The following is a 15,158-nucleotide window of genomic DNA, read 5'->3' as shown; positions in this document are numbered from 1 at the left end:
CACATAAACGCACCACTAGATGGCACGCGATCCAAATATTTGTACGACTTGAGGCTGATTAGACAAAACTTTAACCATGGATGAGATGCTTCACGATCTGCTTGATCAGTAATGCAAAAGATAAGCTAAATAAGTAATTTTAATCTATTTTACATTAGTACGACAGTGTCCCAATACGCTTTTGGTTTTACCGTTTGCCATGAAGGCGAGGCATGCGCGTGAGGGGAGGAGAAACATGTCACGTTCAGGGCCCGTTTTGCCCCAAACTTCTGGAAAGTTGACATGAAGTAAACAATCTCTCCTTGTCACATCTTCATTTGTGTCTGTGGGTGTGGGCCACCGCTGACCGCTGCTGTGACAGACGGGGAGTGTACACCTTGGAAGTTGTTTTGGCGACTGGATATAAAAGACAACTTCTCACTGGTTTGGGAAGAGGGAACGGCAGTTTTGGTCGTAGAATTATCGTGGACTATTGCTGTAATTATTTTTTCTAAAAACACTCGAACCCTGTAATTTATGTGACTTTTCGAGTCGGCCACACCATGGTCCATAAATATGGTAAGTACCGTTAATGCAACGTAACGTCTTCATCTCCCTCACGTGTCACAGTTTTGTAGTAAATCTCGGTTAAAGTTGAAGTGTTTAGATAAATGCCAGGTCATTACTCCACGAAATCTTATGCACGGATTTTCACGGGTCACGGCACCTCAGTTATAGTCCCTTGAGAAACTTTTTTGTTGTTGTTGTTGTTGTTGTTTGTTTTTTTGTCCCGAGGGAATGAAAAAGGTAAAATACAGTCACTGGAAATTGTGCAACTTCCGGGCAATAGTTGACTTCTTCGGAGGTTTTTCTCGATCAGAATGTTCAGGATCAGGTAGGAAACTGTGAAGTAGTAGATTTACCTCCGTGATGTGCATCATCTCTCTGCTGTGTTCCTCACCACCCACCGGGTTCAACAACCAGCTGTACAGTCGTGCTGCAAGAGAAAAATACCTCTAATGTGCTCTACAGGGGAATATAATAAACAGCACTGCTGCATTTGTGTACAAGTCAAACATAAACTATTATTATCACATGGTATTTTCTGTAAAACCCCATATTTGTACTTAATAGTGTGTCTGTGATAGTCAAAAAGGAAGTGGTATCTTTCTTACCTGCTTCATGTGAGCTACTTCTTTGTCCTCTGTGACAGACTTTCTTCTTTTAGCATTAGATTATTGTTTCACATCACCTGCTTTCTGCAGATTTTAGAGCTGATAGGAATGATCAATCAGTTGATTGACAGGAAAGTAATCAGCAATAATTGCGTGGCTAGATTAGCCATCTAATGTCAAGCAACAATGGCACAAATTCATGGCTAGTTTTCTTTTTATCTTACTCTTTTATCATAGTAAACTGAATATCTGTGGGTTTTGGACTGTTGACTTGACAAAACAAGATATATGAAGATGTCACAAAGGACTCTGCAAACTTGTTCTTGGCATATTTCACTATTTGTTGATGTTTTACAAAGAGGACAGTTGATTTAAGAAAATTATCTGCAGTGTAGTTTAGAGTGAACTAATCCTGAGTTTCTGCCCTAACAGATTTGATGAGGTGTTTTAACATATTTTCACACTGTATTCATGGATTAGCTGCCTTTTTAAAAGCAATAAGATAAATCTTCCAGTTCATAAGTACTACTTAAGTTATTGTTTTTAATTTGAATGTAACTTACTTATTTTTTGTCTTTTTTTCCCCATGCAAGCACATTGAACGCAATGTTTAAACCAGAGTCAAATTCCTTGTATGTGCACACACACTTGGCCAATAAAGCCGGTTCTGATTCTGATAAGAATATCATTGACACTATCAGTAATGACTGCCGACATGTGTAGGTGCTCTGCTGCTGTTGTCCTGAGACATGTATTTATCTTGTGAGGCAGACACAGAGAGAGCAGTGGGGCTGCTCAGACGGTACCAGGCCAACCTGACCCGTCCAGAGGAGCAGACCCTGAAGACCAGCGTGGGCAAAGTGTCTGCCATCTTGGGCAGCCAGCTGTTCCAAGCTCTTCTTGGTAAGGAAAACACTTTGAAGCTGCTTATTTTGCAGAAGGGAGTCTTACAAAACTTTGCCCTCAAGCTTCAATTACATCACACCCCCTTCGCTTTAGTAAGGGAGATAGTTTACAGATTATTTTTTTTTGGTTTGCTGCACTCAGTTGTCATACTATATCCATCTTAATGCAGTGTACCTTAGTCCGATTAGTGTCGTCACGTGATTAGCTGCAGGCAGACACTGGCTGTACACAGGGTCAGGTTGTATTGATTTGTATGGGAAGTTAACTGAGTCTAAAAGTTTCCCAATTAAGTCTTATGAAAGAGGCCTTTCAGTTTGCCTCACAAAGGTTGCCTGTATACCTCCCTCTGTAACATACTCAGATTGTAATGAAATCCCAATAAAGCCACACACAACACAGTCTATCTATAGACTGAGTTGTTATAAGCTCAGACTTGTCACACTGTGAAAGCACAATTCCTTCCTTGACTCGAGCAGAGTGGTGTCTTATTTGTACCGTGTACTTTATGAACTTACAGCAACGTGATGAAGATGGTTGTTCAGAAAAACTGAAAACAGATTCACCAGTAAGAAAGAAAGAAAGAGAGGAATAGTATTGCAATGTACTGAAGCTGCTGAGTACACTGATATTACTCATCCGCAAAGTGTCCTGATGTTTGCATAGTTTCTACTGCCGCTCATATGAAGAGTCACTGTTATTATGTCTAACCAGCTACACCTCCTGACAAGTTTGCAGTCTGGGAAAAGAGCTCAGGGAAGCCAATGGGAATCTTAACCTCAGTTCCTTTTCAAAGGAGATAAAGCACATTTCTTCAGTTTAACCAATGGTTGAGTGGTCCTTCTAATTACCACAGCCGTGTTATAATGATGCTTGCCCCTGGGTCTGCTGTTGCTACTGCTGACCCACTGCTGCTTCCACTGCTGCTTCACTGCTGGGGAGCCGAGGAGGAGGGGCCGCTCAGGCGGCAGTTAAAGAAATACAGTAATTTTTTTTTTTTTTTTTTTTTTTTTTTTTTACCAGTGATGTATCTGCAGTAATACTTAACCCACTTTTATCACACATCTTTATGTTTATCAGATTGACTTGGTGCCATTTTAACAAAGAATTCATCTGAATTATGTAAATTCATAGTTTGTAGTGCAAGGTCGATGTAAGTTTCATGCATGAAGGCAGGATTTGTCAATGTTTCTGCTCGTTCTCCACCTCAGTGGAGGGGAATGCAGCTGTGGACCATCGCCCCATCACCCGACTCATTTACCCATTGTTCAAAGTCCATATTTCAGGACCACATATGTGTTGACGGGCCAACAAGTCCCATTTCAAAGTCTGCTTTTGGCTAAATACCTGCAAACTTAACGACATTCCCATCAGCCTTAGCTGTCCTTTAGTGCAAAGTTGCAGATACTGGCATGCTAACATGCTAAACTAAGATGGCGAATGTGACAAACATTATACATGGACCTGCTAAACATCAGCATATATATATATATGCACTGGCCTTTTGATGCAGCAGTTTAACAAAAAAATGATCTTTTTGCATACAAGAACTTTATGCTCACCCTTTGTACAAATGTAATGAGTTTTTTAATCACAGCCGAGGTGCCATTCCCAGTATGAATAGGATTAAACCATGCTAAAGCAAGGCGCTGGTTGTCTTCTATCTCCAGAGGGCCTTTAACTTGTGTATGTCTCTGAAGGGAAAACAGCCATGACAAACATAGTCAAGTCTTATCAGTCTCTCTTAGTATTGGCATTGTTTTGCATTATATGTTGAGAAAAACTTCTCATGCCTCAGTGGCAGCTTTGGTCAGAGGCATTATGTTTTCGGGTTCTCAGGAACGCCTTGAATTATTTTTAGACAATTTTTTGAATTTCAAATTTGGCACAAATGTTCACTTGGATTCAAGGATGAACTGACTGGATTTTGGTGGTCAAAGGTCAAGGACAGTGTGAACTCAACTGGTGACTTCATTGGTTTGTGGAGGTGGTAATTCTAGTTTAGGCTTTTGTATTAAGTAGTACTCATTCACGTCTGCATAACACGCAAGGTTTAAACAATGTAGGCTAACTGTATAATAGCTCGATGCTATGCACAATTTTAATCCAGTAACTATCGATGTAACCTCAGATGTAATATACCTTGTTATTTGTTTAAGTGATGGAGAGGATTATCTTTCAAAATCAGGATTCCAAACATTCCTCACAAAGAATGTTCAATCAGGGCCGAGCCTGAGGCAGACAGGAAAATAAACTGCTCTCGGCTGCCATGCCAAGCCTCTCCCACAACTCTCCTGGCTCTCTGGCTCATCTGTGCAGAGTGTGAGGGAAGAAGAAGAAGAGGCCTGTGCTCTGTGTGTCTCAGGTGCTGGGCTGATGAGGCTTTGCCTCTCAATTCAACATGTGGTTCTCATCAGGAAAGGCAGAATGGAGGTGCAGCCGGTTCACAGCACTAATAGGAATACAGTGCAGTACAAATATTACTCATCCTCTTATCCTCTCCTGTTGTGTTTGCCTTCACATGCACAGGGCCGTGTGAACCCGTTCTGTTAGGACCATTTCATGTTGCGTTTGTCAGTGGTCTTAGGCTGAAAAGTGGAGAGCTTTGTGATTGAAAAGCTGTACTTTTCACAATCTGAAGAAAGTTATCTGCATAACAGTACAGTATTTGTCTTTAAGAGATTTCTTCTAACTTTGATGCTCTGTGGGAAGTAAAGAGGTGTTTGATGCAGTGTGGGAAGGTTCAGTGCTGGCCACTTTATTGGATGTCTGCATGGTTGCACAGTCACGAACAAAGGTTGCCTTAACTGTGCATCCATCCTTTTGTCCCAACATACAAACATGCAGTGGGAGGCAAGGGGGGGGCTGTTCGGAGGGAGTTGGGGCACACATACAGACAGACACGTTAAATTACAGAGGACCCTAAATGCCTGGGGAATACTTTATCAAGGCAGTGACAAGGGGGTGAATTGTTTGCCCTGCCTTGAAATTGTGACCTAGTTTTCTGTGAATGTGTTATTCTAGTGAGCTGTGGTTTGCTCATCATCATGTAAAGAACCAGGGGCACATTCTTTTTTTTGTGTGTGTGTGTGTGATTCACCCAGGCAGACAATACAGATATGACTTCAGTCCAATTGAATAGGTGCATGGCAAATAGAAGAGGCCTACAATGCACACAAACACGCTGACCCTGCATGCAGAGTCTTTGTAGGACAGGGAGAAAGTGCAGGAAACCCCCTATGACTGTGACAAAAAGGCTCAGTGCTCCGACCAGACCATCCCGAAATAGACCCAACATCAAAAAGAGATCTGGGAATAAGTCCTGTGAGAGAGACTTCTGGCTTGGATTATGTATTTTGTTCCATGCCTTGGAATTTATGTGGTCTGTGAGGGCTGGAGCAGTTCAGAGATTTTTTGGAAAGTCAGAGATGTTAAAAAAAATTCTGTACTTTGTGTGACTGTGAATCCTGCTCTCAGAGCACTTCAAGACCTGATTGAGCACTTTCCTCTGTTTTGTTACCTCTGCCAGGAATAGATGAGCAATGTAATTAGAAGTGTTAGTTGTGTGAAAGCAGGCCTGGTGTCCGCGATGCAGCTGAAGAGCAAATCCTGCAAGACTTAACAGATGCAGCATTTTCAAGACTTATTCGAGGCTGAACTAACCCGTGTTTAATATGAGCACAGGGTCAGATGAATACATGTATGTGAAAGGTGACACAAGCAATTGCTGCGTAGTTTTTTAGCATCTTTTAGGGCATTGTAAACTTACTGTTTGGTTCACTCTTTTGATTCAGCTGCTGGCTAACTCTGATAAACCTCCTGTACACTACCTGACCAGCACCAAATGATGAAGCGTCTAGCTGGTGAAGGTGACGGAGCAGTTAGCAGCTAAATAACAACAAACCAGACCTATAAAAGAATGACTGTTATGCTAGAAACACAATACCCAGTGAATGCTAATGCTGCTCCCTGTATGCTTGATGTGTATAACTGTGCTAACGCTATATTAAGGCACACATGTTCGCCAAATCAGCTCTCTAAAATGGTATGTTAATGTTGTGTTTACACCCTGTTAAACAATTAATGCAGGTTTAAGGAAAAGGTAGCAGCTAGCACTTAATACCTATTGATATAAGTATTCATATTAGCAACAAGGAGGCCTGCAGGTGTCATCGTGGATATTTCTGTGGATGTCTGTATGTGCGTGCCTCTGTTTAAGTGTGTATATGCCGGTAGGTCTACAGTATGTGTGTGTCTGCATGCATAGAGGAGTTGGCGTAAGTGAGGTTGCTCTTTAGTCAGCTGTGCAACAAACTCCTCTGCCCACACATGGCTTCACTCCTCCACATTCAGACACAGTGATGAGTCACATGCTCCATTCTTACACTTTTGTTCTAGCAGCGTCTTGTTGGGACATACTGACTCTTATCTCTGTCTCACACACATACACACAGAGTGCCGAACTTTCTTTGAGTCTTTGAGTCAAAAGATGCACATAGTTAATAGAAAAAGATATGTCTTTTGTATGTCAATTGTATTAAGTTTCCCTAGATGTCCTGCTCAGATGTGTCTTTGTAGTCCGTCTCGTCCTGACTTTGAACTTTGGCAAGTTGATGAACTCTCCAGCAACCTCTTTATGTCAACAGTGCAGTAACCAGGCCTGCGTGTGACATCAGCAAAATTGTCCCAGTGCATTCTCATCAGATGGCTGCCACTCAATAGGTGACCACAGGACATGGACGTGTAATGAGCCAAGAGGTGATGAGTGGACATGAGCAGAGAGGAGAGAGCAGAGGAGTTCAGTGTGAAGAGAAAAGGAAATCTTTTAAAAGAACAGAGGAGGAGTTGAGGAACATGCTGAGATGTCAGTGCTAATACCATTACTCTCATAGACAACATACTGTTTTCTCTGCCATCTTCCTCCTTTGAAGAACCTGGTTTCCTCTGAGTCTTCAGAATTACATGTAGATGATAAACTGATTTAACCGTTTCATACTGCATGAATGTGAATGCAAAATTTGTGGGCAAGGGGCAAGATTTTGGTGACGGGAGTGTTCTGGTTTATGTTTGAGTCTGAATAGTGTTGACCAATCACATTTGAGCTGGCTTTGGTTACATGCAGGTAAACAGTCCGTGTGCGGAGCAAAAGAGGCAAAATGCAAAACATCAGCTAACATCTCACATCGATTTATTTTTTTGATTTCTTGGCCTGGATATCCGTTGTCTGGACAGCCGATGGCCTCACCAGAAGCCCCAAAAATTGGCCACATCCCCCAGAGGCTAAATCTAAATGAGATGAATGCCGATTGGTTCTGAGATTGTTAAATGTGTACAGTGTACCTTTCTACTGATTATACAATCACATCTTTCAGCCCTTAAAGTGAAAGTTCAGCAAATATGTTTCTGAAAATCAACTTCCATTTCTAGAGCACTGACATCAAAGCATGTAAAAGAGTGTGAGTCCAACTAGGGGACAGTGTCCATTTTTACTCAACATATGTAGCCCCACATGTACCCTCACCCTAAAATGGAGCTTCAAAGCGATGAGAGTGGAAGTGACCCACAGTGTGACTGATCAATGATGCTGTTGAACGAAGAGATTGAAAAAGTGGAGGAACGTTGTTGTTTGTGCTACTTGTTCAGATAGTATGCAGTGTTATAATGTGGGCCTTTTAGACACTGACTTGATGATTTACTCAGTCAGTACCTGAGTCGTATAGTTCAGCAACAAGATAAAAAGGGCACTTGCAAATGTGGAGATATAACTTCCACTTAAACAGACGACTCCCACCCCCACATTTTCACCCAGTGTGCCACTGAGGAAAACAGACATCTCCCAATGTGCCCATGATTGATCGGAGGATCCTTTTACGCAACCAAGGCAGTGTACTTTAGACGGCTGAGAAGTTATGGACAAGAAAAAATAAAGACTGCAGACTAAAAAAAAAGCGCTCACATAAATGTTTGTAATCATCCAAGTAAAGAAGAAAAAAGCTCATCATTGTTTTGTTTTTTTTTCTCACAGATATTCAAGAGTGTTACGAGGTGACCTTGCAACTGAACAAGGAACAAACAGTTGTGAAAGAAGACAGCAGGCAGGATGCGTGGGAGGTAATTTTCTTTCTTCACATTATAGATTGGAGAAAATATGCTTCATGCTTACATTTTTATCTGGTGTCGCACGTGCCGGGTTTCGCCACCTGGCTGCACAGAGAGGTTACCCAGCAGCCAGCAAAAGGTGGCACTACCTGTGTCCCTTGTACTCCTACATGGATAAATGCCATCATGAGTCATGGCGGCTGTGACTGCAACCTGGTGAGTGAGTGTCAGACGGAGAAGAAGTTGGAGGGAGGGACACATGGGTCGAGGGAGAAGAGGAAATTAGAGTCAATCGAGCACTGATTACCATTTGCTCATCAGGGGGTTGCTCTCAGGCAGTCCTTTCATTGTTACAAGTGTTTGCAGTCACATGGTTATTTAGAATATTTTTAGTATAAAACAACAACTGAAGTGAAGGGAGAAGAGCAGCTTTTTTTGTGGATTTAAACTTGATGTAGATGTTCACTGAGGAGCATGACAGAGATCTGGCTACATGTACAGCAAGTGAAATATCAATAAGTGGTTGAGAATATGGATGATTTTGTTTGTAGTTCCATGTCACTGATCTCCTAATAGCCTTTGGATGGGCAGGAACCCCTGACTTCACATTACTTGCATGATTTAATATTGCCTCATAACGTTCTTTCAGCGATGCCAAAATGTTAATGAAATTGATCTTTGGCTGACTTCTATAAAGCATTAACTGAATGATCTTTGGCCTGTTCTTTAGCAGAGATTAGCAAAACACTATAGCTTCTGCTTGATGCGTGTGTGTGTGTCTGCTTATTTGTCTGCACTCACAGTGATGCAACCTTAGTGTACGTGCAGGACGTGGGGGCACAGACTGGCAGTGATGCCAAAAACAAAAACGTGATTTTAATGTTAGCACAAAATCTTGACATGTCATTTAGAAAATTGAATTTAAGGCACAATGGCCAGCTTTGATCCCTTTGAACCAACCAACTGGATTCTGCCACTCAAACATCAGGCTCATTTTAACAAATTATGTGTGCCCGAAAGAGGCCTCAAAGACCCTTATTCCTTAACACTAAAAGCAAGAGGCCATTTTCTAAAGCTTGTTGTTGTCATTTCTTATCCAGAAGGGAACAAGTGTCATGGGATTTTGTCATATATAGAATGAAACCTAGTGTGTTGGTCTGCATTCAATTTATTTAGATAGGTGCAAGTGTGCCACAGTTTACTGGTAATTTCCAAAGACACAGTTCATTTGCAAATGCCTCATGCCTCATAAATGGGAATAGCCATTACCTGCCTTCAGAGAATTTGAGTCTAGGTTGTGTTGGACTACCATTCACTGTCAACTCCACAATACTTCAGACGTGAAAAGAGCCCACTAGAAATTGGTTTTAAAGCTTTTCTCAGCTTTGAATGTGTCACAAAAGCTCTTCGGTGAGCAGAAATGTATCTAGAGACATCCAGCATGCTGATCAAGACTCTAAAAACTGGGTCACAGAAGAAGCTAACTGTACCTGCACAAGACCAAAAACACAGGAGCGGAAAATTGTTTCATCTAAGCATTATTTTTTGGCACTTGGGGTTTATTTTGTAATGTACAGTAGAAATACAGACAAGAAATACGAGGAGAAAGAAAGATTTGTGATGTGCAATAAAGGTCTCTGGCCCCGGTCCCCTGCGGTTATATAGTACACGTCTTAGACCAGGGGGCCACCCAGAAACCCCAGGTGGTTTCTGGATCACAGATGGCTTCATTGTTTTCTCACACAGACCTTATTAAAATGTAACAAAATGAACAAATTCTCCATTAAAAAGACTGCAAGCTACATAATAATGCATCATATAATCCATTAATCCATGTTTGACCATCGAGCACTGGGAGGGCAGCTGGCTCTGTCCTGCTGGACCTCCTCAGTGACCAGGTTCTGGATTAAAACTGTGCTCCAGGGGTCGACCATTGGCTGTTGGGTCATTTGGGACCTTCTGATTGGTCACTAATCAGCACAGTGAATGTGATGTCAACCACTGGGTTGCTATCAAGAGTGACGTCACCTTTCTGATCCACCAGTCATCATTTAACAGACCAAAAACTGAGCCGCTTCCTGTTTGGTTGATGGATCGATTGTAGATTCCAAACATTAATCGATTGTTGCAGATGCGTCATTGTGCATATATACCATGTATAGGCATGTGTTTTTAAGCTATGCGTAGAGCAGACCCTTGTTCAGTGTTTTTTTAGGCCTATAATATAAAGGTGATTGCACAATTCAATCCTCACACGAGATAAAAACTTTAATCTAACATTATTCCTTCATGCTTAACAGCCCCTCCCTCCAGTCAATCACTTAATGGCAGTATGTTTTTGAAATTCATGTGCTAAGTCTGAACTGGATTATGTACAGTCAGTTGACCACGGGAACTACAATAAACTTGTCATTTACTAGACTGTATTAAATGGATGCTGCAGTGCAGAAGACTGTGTTTTCCAGGTTATGACTGATCCTAAAGCTTAAACCAGTGAACAGAAAGGTTTCTTTTGCATTTGTAACGTTGTGTAAAGGACACAGCACTGAACATATTAACAATCCATTTTGTGATTGTGCAGGGTTCAAAAAATGATGGGAAGTGTTTGTAAGAATTATGACCTCTAACATGTTGGATTAGTCCAGTGGTTCCCATCCTTTGTCTGAATAACCACTGCCTTGTCCGATCGTGTAAGTCTTCATCAGCACCGACCATCGTGGTCCAAATATGTTCGTTTTGATTGATTTGATTTTGATCCACTGTGCAACTTCTGTTCTGACATCATATTGTTATAAACATAGTAAAGCACAAATATCAACATGTTCAGACTGTGTGTTAAGCTGTGTGTTGGTATGGAGCAGAAGCAATCATGGTGACTGCTCCATAACAACCTCATCCGAAAGCTGTGCAGGAGCACTGATCTAATTAGCACCTCTGTGTAATAACCGGTCGATGTTTGTCAAACTGCTGTAGAATAAAATCTGTCATGTTCTTTCAGCTCCATCAGCCCTTCGTGCTGCAAATTTTGTGGTAAAACTGGACATATATTTGATAAAATGGTGATCACATGAGGTAGATGTTAATGTAGACAATGTGACACATTCCCACTTCTGGCGCACTTCCTTATTGCTGAAACACATGAGGTCATTTGTGTTCTGTCACTCCAATAATAGAAGACCTAAACCACAAACTATGACTGTGGCTTGAGCTTTACTCTGCTGTCCAAAGCTCCTCTCAGCGTGCTCTGTGATCCGCCCTGGCTAGCTTCTAATTCAGTACAGCAGGGCTCCCGATCCTGCCTCCATCCTTCCCTCTCTGGATCCCAGCTGCTTGTGGGGCCCAGGCACCGTCCTGGAGAGAGAGAAGGGGAAGTTTTAGAGAGAGAGAGCTGCTTAATGGACACCCAGTGAGGTGCTCATCAGTATTCTAGCCATGCTGTCACCTGAGTGGAGGATGGGAGGGAAACTAAATGAGTCTGCAAATTCCCTGATTTGGTGCAGAGTAGCAGGTGAGAGTGGAGAATAGCTCCTTTGGAAAAGAAATGGAAGAAAGAGTGAGAGTAGAAGCTGTTTGTATTAGTCTAATTGATTTCATAATTAGAAAGTAATCAGTGGTTTGATTGCAAGAGCCCTTTGAAGTATTACGTTTGGTCGTATTGTGTTATAATCATGGAATACCTGAGAAATAATGACCAACTGAAACTGAAACATTTCTTACATTTTGAATATTTTATGACTTGACAATATTATTTGATTGACTCATTTCAAATATGTCTTCACAATTTTGTACATGTGAGTGTGTGAGGCTATGTGCACAGTGCAAAAGGCCTACCCTGAGCTGCCACTATTAGACAGAGCAGTCAGCCGGGGGTGGGTGGGGTGGCAGCCCTGGCTCTGGCGGTGTCAGTTGACCCGCCTGTCAGCGCCGCCACTGGGGAATGGAGCCGTCAAAGAGAGACTCACTTAGCATCTCTGCAACAACACATAGTATATCTGAGCTATACCAGTGCAAAAACCAAGAAAAATGTTGTGACAGTACTGCAGACTTGACATTAATGTAATTTTGAGGGTTGGTTTTTGCCTTCTAACTCCTTTCCTGTTGGCTGCAGTGATGCCGGGCGCCGCAGCCTGCATGCTCAGGGCTGTGTGTGTTCATATAAACACTTGTCTTTTCTGCTTGAACTCAAGAGCAGCTTTCATTTTAATTTGGAGGTATCAGCTGAGAGACAAAGCAGCGCTTGGTTGGAAAATCAACTTTTTTCTAAAACTTTTCACCAGTGATGGCCTCCTCTAAAGGCTGCCCTCTGCTGTCAGTTAAGGGTCTGTGTGGTCTAAACTGCCTGAACGGGAAGGGTCTCAGTGAATTTCAGGTACTGTAGCCTGATTTGATTGGTTTGCTGCTATTTTACATTGATTTTTATTTGTCACAAACCATGAGATATCAACCACCCAGTCCAGTTCCGTGCTGCTCTGGAAGCTGACTGTTTCCACAACAAACATCCATGTGTTGTGTCTTATTCTTAACTGTACCTTTTAGACAGAGTCAGGCTGGTCAACTTCCAGTCTTCATGCTAAGCTAAGCTAACAGCCTGCTGGCTTGAGCTTCGTGTTGAGGCTGCAGAGTAGATCCACTTTGTGCCTCTGATGTCGTGCCATTATATTCAAGTCACAGAGTTAAACATCTGATTTTACTTTCAGCACTGTTATGAGGGTTTTTTCCAGAATTCTTAAAGTCTCTTACAACCAGCAAAATATTCTGGTTGCTGCACAATAAAAATGTTTCTCTAGTTGCTACTCAAACATGAGAGTGGTGTCAGATTTTCTTATTTAAACGCTATTCCTATAATACTGTTGCTGACGATTGTCCTCTTTGTTGTTGGAGTATGTCCTGATTATTTCTGGAGGAGGCTTTTCTTTTTTATTTTATCTGATTTTATTCATTTTTGTCCCACAGGACCAGGAGGAGGAGGGTGTGTCTCGGGTGCGAGTGACCAGCAGGAGGAGCCCTCACAAAGTGGAGCGAGTTTCTGGCTTGGTGACTCGCTCCCATGTCGATATGCCAAAGGTGAGTGAAGCAAAGCAAAAAGGGAGTTTCCCAGGGGTCTCCTGAACACATGTTCTCCTCACTGACTCTGTCCAGGCGTCAGAAAAGGCAGCTGCTGCTGATAGAGGCAGATACTAATGAGCCTGCCGATGGGATGATGATGCATTCTCGATGACAGCCTATCGAGGTTCAACAGAGCATCAGGAAACATTTGTTCCTTTTGATAAAGGTTGATGATGACCTTTGGAACATTTTATTCATGATATTATTATTCATCGTTCATCATTAATTATCACAATAGATTCAATTAATTTGTTTTCAGTTTTTGAACACCTACAATGTTAATTTGTATTTGTATTATGCCCATACAGAACACATAGTATTTAAATTTCACTTGTAATTATGTGACACAGCAATTTTGTAAATATTATTCTCTTCACCCGCAACTGTGAAACACTCAACAAAAGTAGCTAATGTTTGCATTTATTAATGCTTTATACTGTTGCTCATATCAGCAATTTAAAGGAATTATTCAACATCTTGGAAAATTGTTTGCCGAGAGTTACATGAGAAGATTGATCATACTCCAATGTCTCCATGCTAAACATAAAGCAAGGCTATCTTAGCTTAGCATAATCATTGGGAAACAGCTAGCTCGCCTTTGTCTAAAGACTACCAAAGACTACTAAAGCTCACTAATTAACACGCAACATCTTTTTGTTAAATCTACAAATAAAAAGTGTAAAAACTGCAATGTTCATGCATATATGAATGTGCAAAGATGAGTGTTCGGCTGCCAGGTGAGGTGTATGGACCTACCTGTTGCCTCACTGCCCCCGCACTGATCACAAGTTACATTAAACAAGCAGACAGTAACTTGAAACTTAACTTTGTAGTTCAAATGGGGAAACTGGACAGTCCTTACCTCCATCCTAGCACTCAGAAACATTTCTCCAAAACTCCGGCCATGTGGTCGTATCGATGGCGTAATGCACAAAACACATCTGTTAAATTTTTGCCTGCTTGCGTGTCACTTGTAGCACTCTCCATTATCAAGGGATATGAGTCCGTTTGTGAGCCAGGCCGTGTTCATTGTGTGCCGGTTTGCATTTAACGCATTTAAGTGAAACTATCCAACGTTCTATCAAACTATTTTCTTATGGCTGTTGATCTATCACTGGTATATATCACCGTCATTTTATCGCCCAGGCTTAGGTCAGCCTGCTGCTTACATGAGCAACAGTCCTTGTACTTCATGATAGAGATATGTCTCATAGGCTAGCCGTGTTCCTCAGTATTGTTGAAAGCCCTTGTGTTCACATGCCTTCCACATTACAACACGGCCAGTGGCACATGGCAGCACAGTGGCCGCAGGCGTTGGCGTTTCAGCTGAGCCCAGAACTAGTGCAATCGGTGGGTGGTGGGGGTGTGGAGGCGTGAGGATCAGGGGGCTTGGAAGGGGTAAAAGAGAGGGAGATGCTGGCTGTAAGCGCATCGATTCAGTGTGCTCGTATGATAATGTCTGCATAAGAATGCAGTGACAGTACAGGTTGACTCTGGTGTGGATAATATGGAGCTGGCTGTGTGTGTGTGTGTGTGTGTGTGTGTGTGTTTGCGCGTGTGTGTGTGTGTGACTCCCTCTATCACATGAAGGAGGGAGGTGAGGGAGCGCGGGAGGGAGGGAGTGAAAGGGAGAAAAGAGGGAGGGTGTGTGGAGAGGAAAGATATAGTGGGGGAGGCTGGAGAGAGAGAGAGCAAGGCGGCTGGGAGGCGAGGGCCGGTGCAGTGCAGAGCTGGAACGGACACCCAGAGCTCAGCCTTCCTCGGGTTGCCATGGAAACCACATTCCTCCCCCGCCTGCATCCCTACAGACTGCTCTGACTCTCTTTTACTCTCTATCTATCTCTCCCCTCGCCTCTCTGTTTTCCATCCTGTCTTCTTCATTCCTCTTTTAATTTG

The 15,158-nt window shown here is 42.3% G+C and overlaps 1 protein-coding gene across 1 annotated transcript; it reads left to right on the top strand.

The window, feature by feature from the left end:
* Positions 1 to 269: 269 nt before the first annotated feature.
* On the top strand, positions 270 to 14,639 carry LOC143326201 (uncharacterized). The gene is made up of 5 exons (XM_076739741.1): positions 270 to 558; positions 1,926 to 2,057; positions 8,083 to 8,168; positions 13,110 to 13,220; positions 14,547 to 14,639. The coding sequence occupies exons 1-5, from the start codon at positions 543 to 545 to the stop codon at positions 14,637 to 14,639; spliced, it is 438 nt and encodes a 145-aa protein (XP_076595856.1). The 5' UTR covers positions 270 to 542.
* The last annotated feature ends 519 nt before the right edge of the window (positions 14,640 to 15,158 follow it).

This window comes from Chaetodon auriga, chromosome 9 (genome assembly GCF_051107435.1).
Source record: "Chaetodon auriga isolate fChaAug3 chromosome 9, fChaAug3.hap1, whole genome shotgun sequence".
NCBI lineage: Eukaryota > Metazoa > Chordata > Actinopteri > Chaetodontiformes > Chaetodontidae > Chaetodon > Chaetodon auriga.
The sequence above is the reverse complement of the archived record's forward strand: the minus strand, read 5'-3'. Positions and strand labels throughout refer to the sequence as shown.